The 14594-nt window shown below is 38.8% G+C and overlaps 1 protein-coding gene across 1 annotated transcript in view; it reads right to left on the bottom strand.

Moving 5' to 3' along the window:
• Positions 1–14388, bottom strand: part of CAND1 (cullin associated and neddylation dissociated 1) — a 40374-nt gene extending 25986 nt beyond the window's left edge. The window contains exons 1-2 of the mRNA XM_014863988.3: positions 13982–14388; positions 4185–4328 (exon numbers count right to left, since the gene is read on the bottom strand). Coding sequence (XP_014719474.1) covers positions 4185–4328; positions 13982–14049 — 212 coding nt within the window. The 5' untranslated portion in view covers positions 14050–14388. The remainder of the gene's footprint in view (positions 1–4184; positions 4329–13981) is intronic.
• Between the last annotated feature and the right edge of the window lie 206 nt (positions 14389–14594).

Here is a 14594-nt window from a genome sequence, read left to right as displayed (position 1 = left end):
ACATCCTAGAACACACAGAATACACAGGATAACTCCTCACAACAAAGAATGATCTGGCCCAAAAAGTCAACAGTGCCCAAGGCTGAAAAAGCCTGAGCTAGGCTAATAAAGTAGTGTTGTACTGGCATTAGAATAGACAAATCAGTGGGACAGAACAGAGACTAGAAACAGACCCACACTTTTATAGTTAATTGATTTGTGACAAAGATGCCAATGCAATTCAGTAGGGAAAGGAAGTGTTTTCAATAAATGGTGCTTCAACAATTGGATATTCACATGGAAATAAAAATGAACTCAATTCCTATTTCACAAAAATTAATTCAAGACAGATCACAGGGCTAAAGTAAAAGCTGAAACTATAGGCTTTTAGAAGAAAACACAGGAGAAAAATCTTTGCAACATAAGCTAAACAAAGATTTCTTAGGACACAGAAAGCAATAACCATAAAAGAAACATTGAAATTAACTTATACATTAAATCAAACTAAACTAAATCTAAAACTAAAAAACTTAAGCTCATCGAATTGGGAGGAAATATTTACAAAACATTCTCTGTCAAAGGAGCTATATCCAGAATACAAGAACAACTCCTACAATTTGATAATAAAAAGACAAACACAATTTTAAAAATTGGGAAAAGTCCAAAAAAATAAACGGTCAATAAATATACAAAATAGCACTGGACATCATTAGTCATCAGAGAAATGTAAATTAAAACACCTATACACGTACTGGAACAGCTAAAATTAAAGAGCGATACAACCAAGTGTTGGTGAAAATGTGAAGCAACTGGTACTTTCATGTAAAATGGTACAAATAGTTTAGGTAGGAATTTGGCAGTTTCTTAAAAATCTAAATGGACAACAGCAATTTCATTCTTAGGTTTTTATCCATAATAAAGACAGACACATGTCCTAAAATAAATTCATACAAGAATATTCACTGTATCTTTATTCAGAATAGCCAAACTCTAGAAAGAAATTAAATGTATAAACAGTCTGTGGTATCGATGGGCTGTTCATGTGGTATCATGAAATACTAATATACCCAACACTGATGAATCTCACAGATGTTAGGCGAGTGAAAAAAAAACAGACACAAAAGAGCACATACGGTATGATTCCATTTCTCTGAAGTTCTAGAAAAGGCAAAACCAATTTAAGGTGAACAAAACAACAGTGACCTTCAGTAGCGCTGTTGTATGTGAGGTAAAGATACAATTTTATCTTTTTCAAATGGTTATTCAATCTTTTGGAAAAAAGGTCCAACTTGTCTCCAGTGGTGGCACCTTCATCGTGTACTTTCCATTCCATTTTACTCCACTGCTCTATTAAGACCTCATGACCTCACTGCTTTGAGTAGAGAAACATCATAGTATGTTTCTATAGTAGGGCTAACCAACACCCCTCCAACTCCAGCAATTGTTTTAATTTTTCAGGACTTTCTTGGCTATCTTTGGCAAACACCCTGCCCCACTTCTTCCTCCCACCAAAATGTACCTTGGAGTCAATTTTCTAGCTTGGGGAAAAAACTTACTGATTTTTACAATTAGCGTTAAATTAACCTGAAGAGAACCGACAACCTGGTTACATTATCTTATCCAAGGACATGGGATGTCTTTCCATTTGTTCCAAGTACATTTGTTTCCAAGTACATTTTTATCAGTCAAGAGTATTTTAAAGTTTTCCTTCTATAAGTTTTGAAAAAGATAAAACTGTAACCTTACCTTATACCATACAACACCCTCAATCAAGGTCACCACTGTAACATTTCTTGTTAAGTTTATTTCTAGGCATTTTGTCTTTCTGTTGCTGGAACAAATGAACATTTGCTTCCATGATATCTTCCACTTGGTTATTATTTGCCTATTTGAAAGCGACTGATTTTTTGTTATTTACTTTTATATCCTATTAATTCACTGAATTCTTGTTTACATTAAACTTTTTTCTTGATTAACTTGATTTTTCCCAAGTACACTTTTCAAATTCTTATGCATCTAATTTTTCCCCACTTGTCTTACAGTGGCTAACACTTTCAAAAGAAACACAGTGGAGATAGACACACATCTTTGCCTTGTTCCTGATGTTAGCACAAAGGTATCTGGTAATTTATTGGCTTTTGGGCTGAGGTATAAATGTGCATGTTTGTGTACTTTTAATGTTAAAAAACATCCTACCAATTCCATGTTATTAAATGTTTTACTTGAAATAGGTGATGAATTCTCTCCAGTCAGATAAAGTATCCCTGGCCTGTTCTTCACTCTAATGACACATTAAGGATGATGCTGGCTTTTGGAAGGTATTTCACTCTAGACTATACTAAGTAGCCTAAGTGTTGAGGTTTTTTTATTTTTTTTTTTAAATCAAGCATCAATGCGGAATCTTATCAGCACCTTGACAAATAACCAGACAGTTTTTTCTTCCTCTGATCTATTAACATGATGAAATGAACATATTAATGAAGCACATAACACTGAACTGCCCTTATGTTCTCAGGATGAAGCACACTTGGTCATGGTGTGTTACACTTAACACACTGCTGGATTTTATCTTGAACATTTAAAATGAAACTGGTCTGTAGTTTTCTTTTTTGGTGTTCTCTTTAGTCAGGATTTGTTATCAGTATTCAGTTTACATAAAAGACTGAAAGGTTTTCATGCTTTATGTACCAGATTAGCAATAGAAGTATCCGTACTAGAACTGTCTGTTCTTTGAAGTTTCGAAGACTCATGTAAAAGATTTCTGAGCCTGAGTTTCTTTTGGGTGATGAGTTCTTCGACAACTTTCCCAATTTCCTGATAAGGCTACTTAGTAATTTATCTATCTGTTAGGATTTTCCCTCCCCCAAGAATTAGCTCTTGGATTTCAACTCCTAATATATTACTTTTGCTTATATCTTAATTCCTTTTTAATTTTCTTCAACATATGTCATTTCTTCCCCCAACCAGTTAATTATAAGCATAAAAGATCATCAAAAAATCAAAAGCTCAGGTTCCTAATGAGTAAAGATTCATACTCAAGTGATTACGACCAATGCACCTCTCAACTCTCAAACTGGGACAAAGACCACATTATCATTATTATGATAATGATACATCATATCATTATCATTATTATCATTATTAAAGGCTGGTAAATGTTTGCCATGTATTTTGAACAAAACTTAATCTTGTTTACTAAACACACGGCAAACGAAAGAATTAAAAAATGAAAAATAATTAAAATTATAGATTCATTTGCATTATTCTGCAACTTACCATTTTTTGAAGACCCATTTTATTTTAAATTTGCAAATGTCCCAAGTTAAACAAAGTTGTCCTGCACATCTATAAATTCTATACTGACCAATGATTTCTCACGTTTTTGCTTGCTTTTACAGCAGGTATGTAAAAGCTTAGCCTAAAACAAATATAAAGCCTTTATTAAAAAATCCAATAAAGGAGTAATGAGACAATGCTTTATTTGAATTAATGTATCACATAAAATTCTATAATTTAATTTTTATATGACACTGAAGGTTATACTTACAAATAACTTACTACGTAAATTGTTAAGGCTTTCTCAAATGTGGTATGCATAATTTAAATAGATACGTCAATAGAATTTACTGAGAACTCAAATTCTGTACTTTATTACTAAGAATAAGAGTCTAACAGTCAACATCATGCCTAACAAGATGCTCCTACTGCATTGTACACACAAGGACAACTGGAATTTCCACGATTTGTAGGAAAGATCCTTTTTAACTATATCATCAGTGTTGATTTGTGTTAACCACGGTTTTAACTGCTCCTATTCTTCATTAGGTCTTATTATTTTTTACTTTCCTTGATTATTGGTTCTTATATTTTGACCCCCTCCTTGGAATACAGAGATGAATGGAGGCAGGCAGGTCCTTTAACCCAGCTAAAACAGCAGGTTAAACAAACGAGAGAATCACTTTTTCTGGAGTTTCCTACATGTACCTCATAAGAATTAAATGAAAGCTACGTTTAGTCAACAGAGAAACTATAAGGAAATGTATCATATGTACCAAATACAAACACTAAGCATTCCTCAATCACCTACAAATTCTAAAGAAAAACTCCAGAAAGACACAGTACAAGCCTAGGATAATTTACCAATTATTACACTGAGTTTTTTAACAGGAGTGGAAGGGGTGAGAAGCAAGGAAAAAACAACTTACCATTTGACAGCTAAATTCTGTACCTCTCCATTTTTATCTTCCAATAACTTCAAAATCATTTTCACTACTTTCCTTTCACTATCATCATCCAACTTGATGGAATCTTTCTGAAGTTCTGTCATCAAATCATTTGTAGCCATAAACCTATCAAAAAAATTTCAATTTGTCAATAATTGAAGATTAAGCATTAATTAAAAAGATTACAGCTTCCAAATCCAATGCCATCATTCCTATCTATCTATCTAAGTCCTGATACACTCTTTTAAATAAGGTTTCATTACCCCTAAGTGTCTTCCCCAGGTTAGTCTTGATTTCAAATTTACTGACAGGATCTACAGGGAGTGCTCTTTCATTCTAATTAATTGTATCACTGCTTTTAGGGGGATAAAAGCTCCTCTTTACTTTTTCTCTGCCCAAGATTTGAATTATATCTAGGAAGCCTTTAACTATGAACATTAAGAATAGTTTCCTGTGTAATATTGTGTTTGCTGGATTGCTGGTCATATATCAGAAATTAATGGAAAATATCCAAAATACAAATTCTCACCTCCACCCCCAACTCCCACCACCAGGTATGAGAGGTATTTTCAAAATGATGAAAAGGTGATTTTAGAAAGCTGTTCCACTTGACACTGAGCCCCCTCCCCTTAAGAACCACAGCCAAAGGAAGGTTTAAGACTGAACAGCCTCACAAAAAACCCAGAATGATTAACTGTCTCATCTCAGCTTTTAATGAAAGGGTTAACAGGAGATAAAAATAAGGTAAATAGACTCAGATTTTTTCCTCACATACCTCACCAGACAATTCATTATTTTAAAAGTAATTCTCAGAATATTAGATAATCACAACGAAATAAAGCCCCAAAACCTGTTTAAAGGCAAATGCATTTTTCTCATAATTCTTGGCTCACCTCCACCTACTGAAATAATCTAACTGAAATACCAACTACTTAACGCCTTTTCCTTTTATTTGAACCAGATCCAGTTTGAGTAAAAATTTACTATTTTATGTTACACACAGAAATGTCAAAATCCATGTTTAAGTCAATTAAAAAAACAACTATTGGAGCTGAAATGATAAATAACTGTGCAGATAGCCAGGCAATAAGCTATGTGGTAAGGAGTGGCAAAACAACTTAGTAATTTAGCAATTCAGTGCTTATAAGGTAATCTTAAGGATAATTCCAGTAACTAGTATGTTCACTTAATGCTGATTTGACAAAGTTTTAAACGATATGCAAGCACAATTCTTAGCAAGCTTTGCAAAAGCTGCTTATAAAGAAAAACTTATGTCCAAACTGGAATAACACAAGGTAAATTAATCGTACATTTTTTTAAATGCACATAGTTCTCCTAATTGGAAGCCCCTTCCCATTTTATATGATGACAAAACGAATTAAAACCACAGAATATTATGGAAAGTAAAAAAAGAAAAACTGAATAGCACACTAATGCAGGCACTTCTACACACAATCATTATAAGTATCTTAACACTTAGAGAAAAATCCATGAAATCACCACAGTAGGTAGGACCTCTGAAAGGCTAACCATCTAGTTGAAGAGAAAACACAGGCATCAAGAATTTAAGTAAAAAGCAGACAATCTCAATGTAAAAAGTTGTTTTATGGTTCTGAAGGGATTCTACTGGTACACAGATTCATTCCTTTACCATTTATTTATTCACTGCCTATTATTCTACAAAGGCTGGACTAGGAGCAAAGGACGGATAGAAGATAAATCAACCTTGGTTCCTGACCTCACAGCTTATATTCTTTTTTTTAATTTGAAGATTGGCACCAGATTTTAGCTCTGCCAATCTTCATTTCTTTCTTCTTCTCCCCAAAGCCCCCAGAACATAGCTGTATATTCTAGTTGTAGGTCCTTCTGGCTCCGCTATGTGGGATGCCGCCTCAGCATGGCCTGACGAGCAGTGCCATGTCTGCACCCAGGATCCGAACTGGCGAAACCCTGGTCCACTGAAGAGGAGCATGTGAACTTAACCATTCAGCCACAGGGCCAGCCCCAGAGAGTTTATATTCTAATAAAGAAGTCTACTGATTTTCAAAAGTCTATGATTAATGGTCAAATGTTTTTTAAAAGTTGAAATGAACAGCAGTAAAATTATCAATAGACGTATTTTTAAAAAGCAGAAAAATTGCATTGAGATAGTGTAAGGTTATAAGAGTTACTTTTTACTGGTAGTTCTAAGGATTTCTTCCTTCTGTTAATTTGATATAAAAATTTGGACTATAAATCTTCTTGTTAAGGAAGCTGTTTGACCAGTCTGAACGCTGTCCATGCCAGATTCAAAAGCCAGTCTGTAAAATGTCTGTTACTGCTTTAGGTATGGTGCTAAGGGCTGAGATGACAAATGTAGATTCAGTCTTCCCTGTAAACTTTTTCATCTAATATGGCAGACAGGTAAATGGACAAATCTCAATCTTACAAATTTTTTTAAACAATACTCAAGGGTATTTGGCAATCATCACACCAAAGAAGCGATGGTTAGTTTGAGTCTCAAAGGATTAACAGGGGTTTGCATGGGAGAAGCTGGTTTGGGATTTTAAATTTTTTATCTTTGTGAGTGTGTGTGGTGGTGGTAAGGAGCACCTCACAGTGAAGGACTAAGGAGCAGTTCGTGTGGCAGGGGCACAGGGAGATAGAAGAAATTGAACAGGAAGAAGAAGGAAATGTAGGCTGAGGCCAAGACAAGAAAAGTCTTACATCCTCGTTCACTATATAGTGAGAACCATTATGTACGTATCAGGTACTGTGCTGGGTGCTGTGGACACAGGGGCTGGCAAATGCAAACAGGGTTCCTGCTGTCTTGGAGCTTACATTACAGTATACTAGAGGCATAGTAATTTTTAAAACTACACGAGTAATTACATATGTAATTATGAGCTGAGATAAATGCTGTGAAGGAAAGGAATGTGGCACAAAGAAAGCACAATGATATAACCAAAGTAACCTGACCTAGACTAGACTGGATTGGGGGTTGTGTATCAGGGAAGACTGAGATCCGAAGCATGAGCAGGAATTTAAGGGGAGGGGGTGTGGCCAATCAAGGGCCAAGAGATTAAAGAGGTTTGTAGGTTTTAGGATTTTAGTCTTTATTCGAAGAGCAATGGGAAGCTACTGAAAGGCATTTGGGGGTAGAGATGGGGAGTAAGTGGAATGATCACATTTGCATTTCATAAAGCTACACCGGGGATAAGAGTTTGGAGAGAACCCGTCTTCATCTGGCCGGACTGAATGGAGAACAGTTAGGAGAGGGCTCTTGCAGCCATTTAAGTGAGAAATGACAGTAGCCAGAATTAGGGTTATGACAAGCAAGGGAGATGGAAAAATGCAATACAGTCAATTCTATTATTAGCAGAGTAAATTTACTTGTAACCCCCCAAATCAATTCTCCATCACTTTCACAGTCATTTCTTGCAGACCTGTGCAGAACCAGGAAAACTTTGAGCCACCCATTCTCAGCTGATCTTGAATATGGTAACACTCTGCCTTCTTGTTTCAGCTCTCATACTGTAAACAAGCATCCTCTTCCAGGTCCATACAGTGCCACATTTTTTGCATGTTTGTACTTTTTGTTGGCAATTTTGCTGTTTAAAATGACCCCCGAGCATAGTGCCGCAGTGCTGTCTAGTGTTTCTAAGTACAAGAAGGCTGTGATGTGTCTTTCAGAAAAATACACATATGTTAGATAAGCTTCATTCAGGCATGAGGTACAGCGCTGTTGGCCATGAGTTCAATGTTAATGAATCAACATATATTAAATAAGGCATCTTTAAACAGAAACACATAAAACAAGGTTATGAAGCAATCAAATGATGAAAGTGCTGGGACCAGAGGCCTACTGGAACCTAAACCTGTATTTCCCCTAGAAGCAATGGTTCAGTATCACTAATTCAATATTCATGGCAACTTTACAGAACATAACTACCGCAAATAATGAGAACCAACTCTATTTGAGATTTACGAAGGTAAAATTAATAGGCTGAAATGGATTGGATATACAGATGGTAAGGGACGAGTTAGGAAATGGACAAAGGAGGAGAAAAACCACAGGGCTTGGGTGTTACAGTCTGGTATGTATCCTGTCCAGAGTCTTAATGTTATTAAACAGCCATTGTCACGTCAGATGGTTCAACCACTCATCTTACAACAAAAGGAGAAAGGATTAAAAACCCTGGTTCAACTACAGACGGCCTTGAATGGCCACTCCTCTGATCCTAATCAACAAAATCTCAGCAATAGTGAAGGTGTGAACTTCATATGTGAAGATCATAAATTAACGTCCTGCAACCCAACTTTGTCTGCCCTTCACCAAAAGTGAGAAATGAAAAAGGGAAAAAAAAAGCCCCTGCAGTCCAGGAACTGAGGCTCATACCTAAATCTCAATATTAGTCAAAGTGATCTGATGCTTACAGCCACAGCATATTGTTGATGTGGACATAAACCACCTCACAGAACATCCATTTCAGACAAGTTCACTTAGCAACACAAAATGCCAAACATCCTCCTCTCTAAATGAGTAACTCATACTTCTTCACCAATTACAGCTTTTCCTCTGCTTTAGTTTGCCCTCCCTATAACATTAAGATGTCAAATGACAGAACTGCCCCCACTTCCTGACAACATTCAATCTAAAGTGAATCTCCACTTCCTTAGACCATTCCCCAAATTACCAAGATAAACAGGTCCTAAGACCCTCTTACTGCAACATCCCATAGTGTGTGTTCTTCCTCAACCTGTGCCAGAGAGGCCTACCTAAGAGAATTTCAAGAAGGAAAAAGTGGTAAACAGTGCTTACATATCAAATAGATGAACAAAGAAAATATCCACTAACTTAGCTACATGAGGACTGTCAGGGACGTGAGGAAGAGCAAGTTCAGCAAGCTTAGGTGGGCAACAGCTAAGAAGTGTAGAGTTCATCTTGTAGTCAATGGGAATTAGTGCGGAAGGCAATGATCAGCTGTGATATTTAGGAAGAAATTTCTAACAGAAGAGTTAAGAACAGACTGGACCAAAAAGAGGCCTGAGACAGATTAATTTGAGAAATAGTCATCAGAGGACTAAAGGAGAGAAGAAAGGTAGGAGAAGAGTGACGTCAAGGTTTTCCAATTGAGAAAAATGGTGGACGGTAACGTGAGAGGACAAAGTAAGAATAAAAAAGGCTTAGGGTGGGAGAGGGAGAAATTAAGATGTTAACTTTCAGACTCCCAGAGAAGTCCCAGGTGGACATAACCTACAGGCAGTGCCATCCCATTCATTTACTCAACAAGTATTTTGGGGATACCATCATTAGGAATTGTGCCAGGCTGTGCAAACACAGTTATAAACAAGACAGTCATTGTCTGGAACTTACACACCTGGCTTATTATACCGGACTGAAAAGTTCCTTGAGGAGAGAACTTATTCATCTTTAGTAAATCCAAGGTAGAGAAGCAGAAATAATGACAGAAATATACACCTTGTAACGCACAATGAGTAGCTCTCACCACAACCCTTCCCCTCACATATAAATACAATTTTACCCTTGTTTCCAACAGAAATCTAAATGATATGGGCCAAGTGCAACACTCAGTGAACCTATTATCTTTCAAAGATCTTGTACACACACCACTGCTCACTTGCTCTCACTTATTACCTTAGTTATGAATTAACTTGGGGCAGTCTTAATATTGTTCATGTAAATAAAACTAATTTTTAGTCATCTGTCTTCCTAGTTTCCTGAGTGAGGTCTCTTTCTCCTCTTTTTCAGTGGCGGGGCCTAATTATCACTGATAATCAGTGTTAGCAGTATACCCACATCAAGAAAAATCACAGAAGTGAAATCAAGTAACTTACTGCCATCAACCTGCAAAGTACTTTACAAGTGCCCAGAATCACCTGCTTAACCTCTACAAGTCTGTTTCTTCTGATTAAATCTACTTTTCTTCAAGCACAAGCAGTCGAGATAACTTCACTTATTTCCTGTTATGCTATTGTAAATACCTACACAGTACTTTCAGCTGTTAAAGGATCTCTAAGGTCCCTGCTAGCTCTGAAAACCTATGACGCCATCACAGACCTGAGATTTTTATTAGCATTTTCAAGTTTCCAAAACAAAATGCCTTCCAATATCCAAAACATACAAATAAGTAAATTTGGGAACATAAACCATTATCAAGCTAGGAAACTCTACAATGCAGTGAATTATTTTAAAATCCTATCAAATGGTATTTTTAAAAGATCAACTTGTAAATTTTACAATGGCTTCTTGAAGAAACTTCCCAAAATCATTACACGCTTTTTTCTTAACTCTGGAACTAAAATCCAATTCAACTAAAACAGGCATCTATTGAGAACCCACGTGGCCAAGGCACTAAACAGAGTGGAGGATTCAGTTCAGTAAGACAAGGTCCCTATGCTCAAGAAATTCCCTAAACAATCCTCGCCCCCAGCTCCAGTCCAGACTACCTACTCCCTCCCTCCCAGTGGAGTTGTATGTAAGTGTGCTTTCACACCTGTACTCATTTGCTCTAGCTAGGATTTCAAGACCTAGCTCAGACTGCTCCTCAAACAGGAATCTCCTTGCTTTCATCTTCTCTGCCACTGATGCCTGACAACTATATATTGCCCTGGGTTATTTATCTTTTTACTATAGTGTTTTAGTCATTCAACAAGCACGTAGATATTACTGAGGGCAAGCACCAGATCTTAAACTTTTTGTAGTCCCTCTCATGGAATTATTAAAAGCATCTTCTAGCACAAATATTCCATAAGCCTGACTTGCAACTGAAAATTTAGTCTTACTCTCAATGTTCCCTGTCAAAACTGTGGAGAAGTAGCATAATATGGTAGTTAAGGGGATATCTGGAATCCCAGATCTACTACTGTCTAACTGGCTTTCGGCAAGTATTTAGCATGGCCACCTCTCACTTTCCTCAGCTGTAATGGAGATTAGTATCCACTTTACTAGAGTTGTAAGGACAAAAAGGATCAAGTGTATAAAGTCCACAGTAAGCATTAATATTAACTATTATGTACAGAGAGATAAAAAACGGTAAATTGTTTCTTTAGCTCTTGATTCCTTGGAATACTTTTATTCAGTTGGTGAAGCATATGAAAATAAAAACTTCATTAGTTACCCCAACCTACTGAATATTCAATATTAATATTCATAAATTGGGCATTCACATGGTTCAGGCACATTAAAGTTTTCATTCTGGTATCTACAAAATCACTTACCTACTGGCACTAAACCTTAATATCCCACCGTCAGAGAATAGGGAATACCAGAACACAGAAGAAAAAGGATATTAGAGTTTTCCCCCCCTAATAAATTGAGACTATGACTTAAGATCTACAAAAGGATTATTTAAGAACGTTGACTTTTGAATCTGTACCACTTCTTTATCTTCTTTGCATTAATGAACCACGTAGCTATCCTGAGACCCGAAATTTCGGGCCTACAAGGGACCTTTTGTAATCACCCATGTACAACTCTCCCAAACTGAAAATTTAATCCCAAATTAAGTAGCCTGCCCAAGATTTCACAGATAGGTCACAACAAAAAATCCTACATGAGTAGAACCCATATCTTGTGACTAGTAGGTCATATTCCCTTTGGATTCTACCATGAGGAGAATAAATTTTTTTTCTCCCTTTTAGATGTATAGTTTTCTTCTCCCCTTAGCACAAAGTAGAGTGGTTTGCACATGTTAGCTATTCTATACTGTTAATTAACCTCGTCCTCAAAATCCTTCTGGCACTAAGATTTTAAAACATGTGGCAACAAACTGATATTTACATGCAAATAAACAAGTAAATAAATTTCTGAGGAATCAGAAAGCATCATTTTAAAATAGAACACATATATTCAAATAAATGCCTGTACTAGAAACATACAGAAAAATCCTCAAAATACATGACTTCAAATGTTCACTATTTTAATTCATCTCTTAATATCTGTAACTTAATATACATAATGCTTTAGTTCCAAAGACTTGTCTGTTGACTGGATGGCTTGAGTGTATTACAACTTTTTAAAACAACATTAATAAAAATATCTTAATGATGCCAAATTACTGGAAGTCACTTACTGTGTCACCTAAACATATCTTCTATAATGCTCACCACCAACTATTAGTAACATATCATTACTACACTTTTAGAATAATCCTCCAAGCAATGTTTTGATTTATTCCAGCCCAAACTGGAAGAGAACCCTTAGCAAGTTCAACACTGACTACAGTTTAACATCAGAGCACTATTTCTTTCATATAGGTTATTTAAAAAAACAAAAACAAAAAACCCAAACACGTATATATTACATTTCCTTTACAACAAATTTAAGAAGCTTCAGTCAATAATCACATATGCAGTATTATCACATAACTTGATTTCTTTATTCTAGACATCCGCAAGTCTTAGTTGAACACACTGTACCATTATAGTGAAAGTGCTATCTTCACCAGAATGAAATTTAGTACTTTTACAGAATGAGCCAAACTGATAGAAACAAGAGTGAAAAAAGAAAATCACACCACACACTCTACATAGTGGAAAGTTATATATACGTTCCATTCAAATATTGACCTAAATTTCAATGGGCTACACCGGAAGAACGCAAACCTCTCAAGAGAATTAACAGGATTCTAATCCTTCAAAAACACAAAATCTTTTATTTCTCCCAATAATCTTGATTTTGGCCCTAGAACTAAGCAGATCTAAAATACCAAAATACCCAAAACAAATGTCTCTTCCAAAAAGTCACAACGCTTAAAATCTTTAGTATTAGCAAACCTGGACTTAAGAAGTTCCAAATGCAATACTTAAAAACCATCTCGATAGCAAAACTTTTTAAAAATCATTTTTGGCTTTGAGGTCACAGAACCAAAACTGTATTTCATGAGCCATTTTAATACGCCAGTACATCAATTTAATTAGGAACACGATCATTACATTTTTGATAGTTCCCACCCAAATCGGAAAATTTCTTCCTGGTAGATAAGGTTTACACATGTCTTCAGATGTCAAAGCGTACCATGCGTACCCAAAATAAATTAACATAAGCTCTTCATCCACAATTTTAACTGAAACCTATTTGTTCTTTCCTTTAAAATGCATACAAAACACAACCGCTAAGTCATAGGGAACAAAACAAGTATCAAAGAAATAAGCAGCTTTTTTAGACCGGGAGCTTATTTATTTTGGGATGGGACAACAGGCGGGAAGGAAGGAATATAACAATTCCTGTAGTGCAGGAAAAAAAAAAAAACAGAAAGAAACCAAGATAATCCGCGAACACACAATTCGGTTCGGAACCGACAGTCCCAGTCTCCCGGCACCGAACCGCGGTGGTACACCTCCCTACTCCCCGTCCGCGTCCCCGGCCACTCCTCCTCTCGCTCAGACCCCTCCGCTCGGCGGACGTCCTGCCTGCGGTCCAGCGATGCCCCTTTCTGGCAGTAACGCTGGCCGCAGGGATGTGAGACCGAAACCCCGAGCTCCGCGACCCGCGAGAATGACAGAGATGCTGGCGGGAAACCCTCCAAGCCACGCGCCCTCCCTCCCCCGGCCTCCCACCTCCGCGAAGGGGACACGAGGTGACGGCGCCGTCCGTTCGCGGAGGCCGCGGCCCCGGTGGGCAGCGGGCGGCCTAGCGCTGGGCCGGGCAGGCCGGGCACCGGGGACGCAGAGGGCAGGGCCGGGCGGCGGGCAACGGCCCGCGGGAGGGGGAGGGGGCCGCCAGCCGCAGGGTGGGGCGAGCGCCCGCGCGGGCACGGGCCGCGCCTCGGCCTCACCTGAAGTCCTTGTCGCTGGACGTCATCTTCTCCAGAAGGTTGGAGATGTGGTACGAGGCGCTCGCCATGTTGCCGGCCTCGCCGCCGACGGCCGCCGCCCGCCGCCGCTGGGGCTCCTCCTCCCGCCCGCGGCTTCGCTTCCAGGGTCGCGGCGCGACGCCGACCTGACGAGGGAGGCGCCTCGGCGGGCAGTCCCGGCCGCGGGGAGGCGGAGGCTTCGGGAGGCCTGACCACGGCGCTGCGGGCCGGAGGACGAGCGCACGGGCCGCGCGGACCTCGGCGGCGCCTCTGCGGGCAGTAGGACGCTTCCAGCGGGCCGTCGCGCTCCCACTCGCGCCGCACTCCCTCGGAGGGCGAGAGGCCAGAGCCCGCCTCCTGCACGCCGGGGCGGGGGCGGGAGACGCCGACGTACGGGAAGCGAAGGTCAGGGTTCACGGCGGCCGCCCCACGCACGCTGCGGAGACGCGGGCCACAGGGCAGTCCTGTTGGCCAAGGTCTGTGTCAATCTCCACACGGACCGCCTTACAGGAGGCGTGAAAACGACCCAAAGAGGCTGTTCTCGCGAGACTTGAAAGCGACGGTTAAAGGACGGGGGGGCGACTGGGACAAGCGT

The sequence above is a fragment of the Equus asinus genome, chromosome 22, assembly GCF_041296235.1.
Source record: "Equus asinus isolate D_3611 breed Donkey chromosome 22, EquAss-T2T_v2, whole genome shotgun sequence".
In the NCBI taxonomy this organism is placed as follows: domain Eukaryota; kingdom Metazoa; phylum Chordata; class Mammalia; order Perissodactyla; family Equidae; genus Equus; species Equus asinus.
Note: the sequence above shows the minus strand (reverse complement) of the source record. Positions and strands in the feature narration are given on the sequence as shown.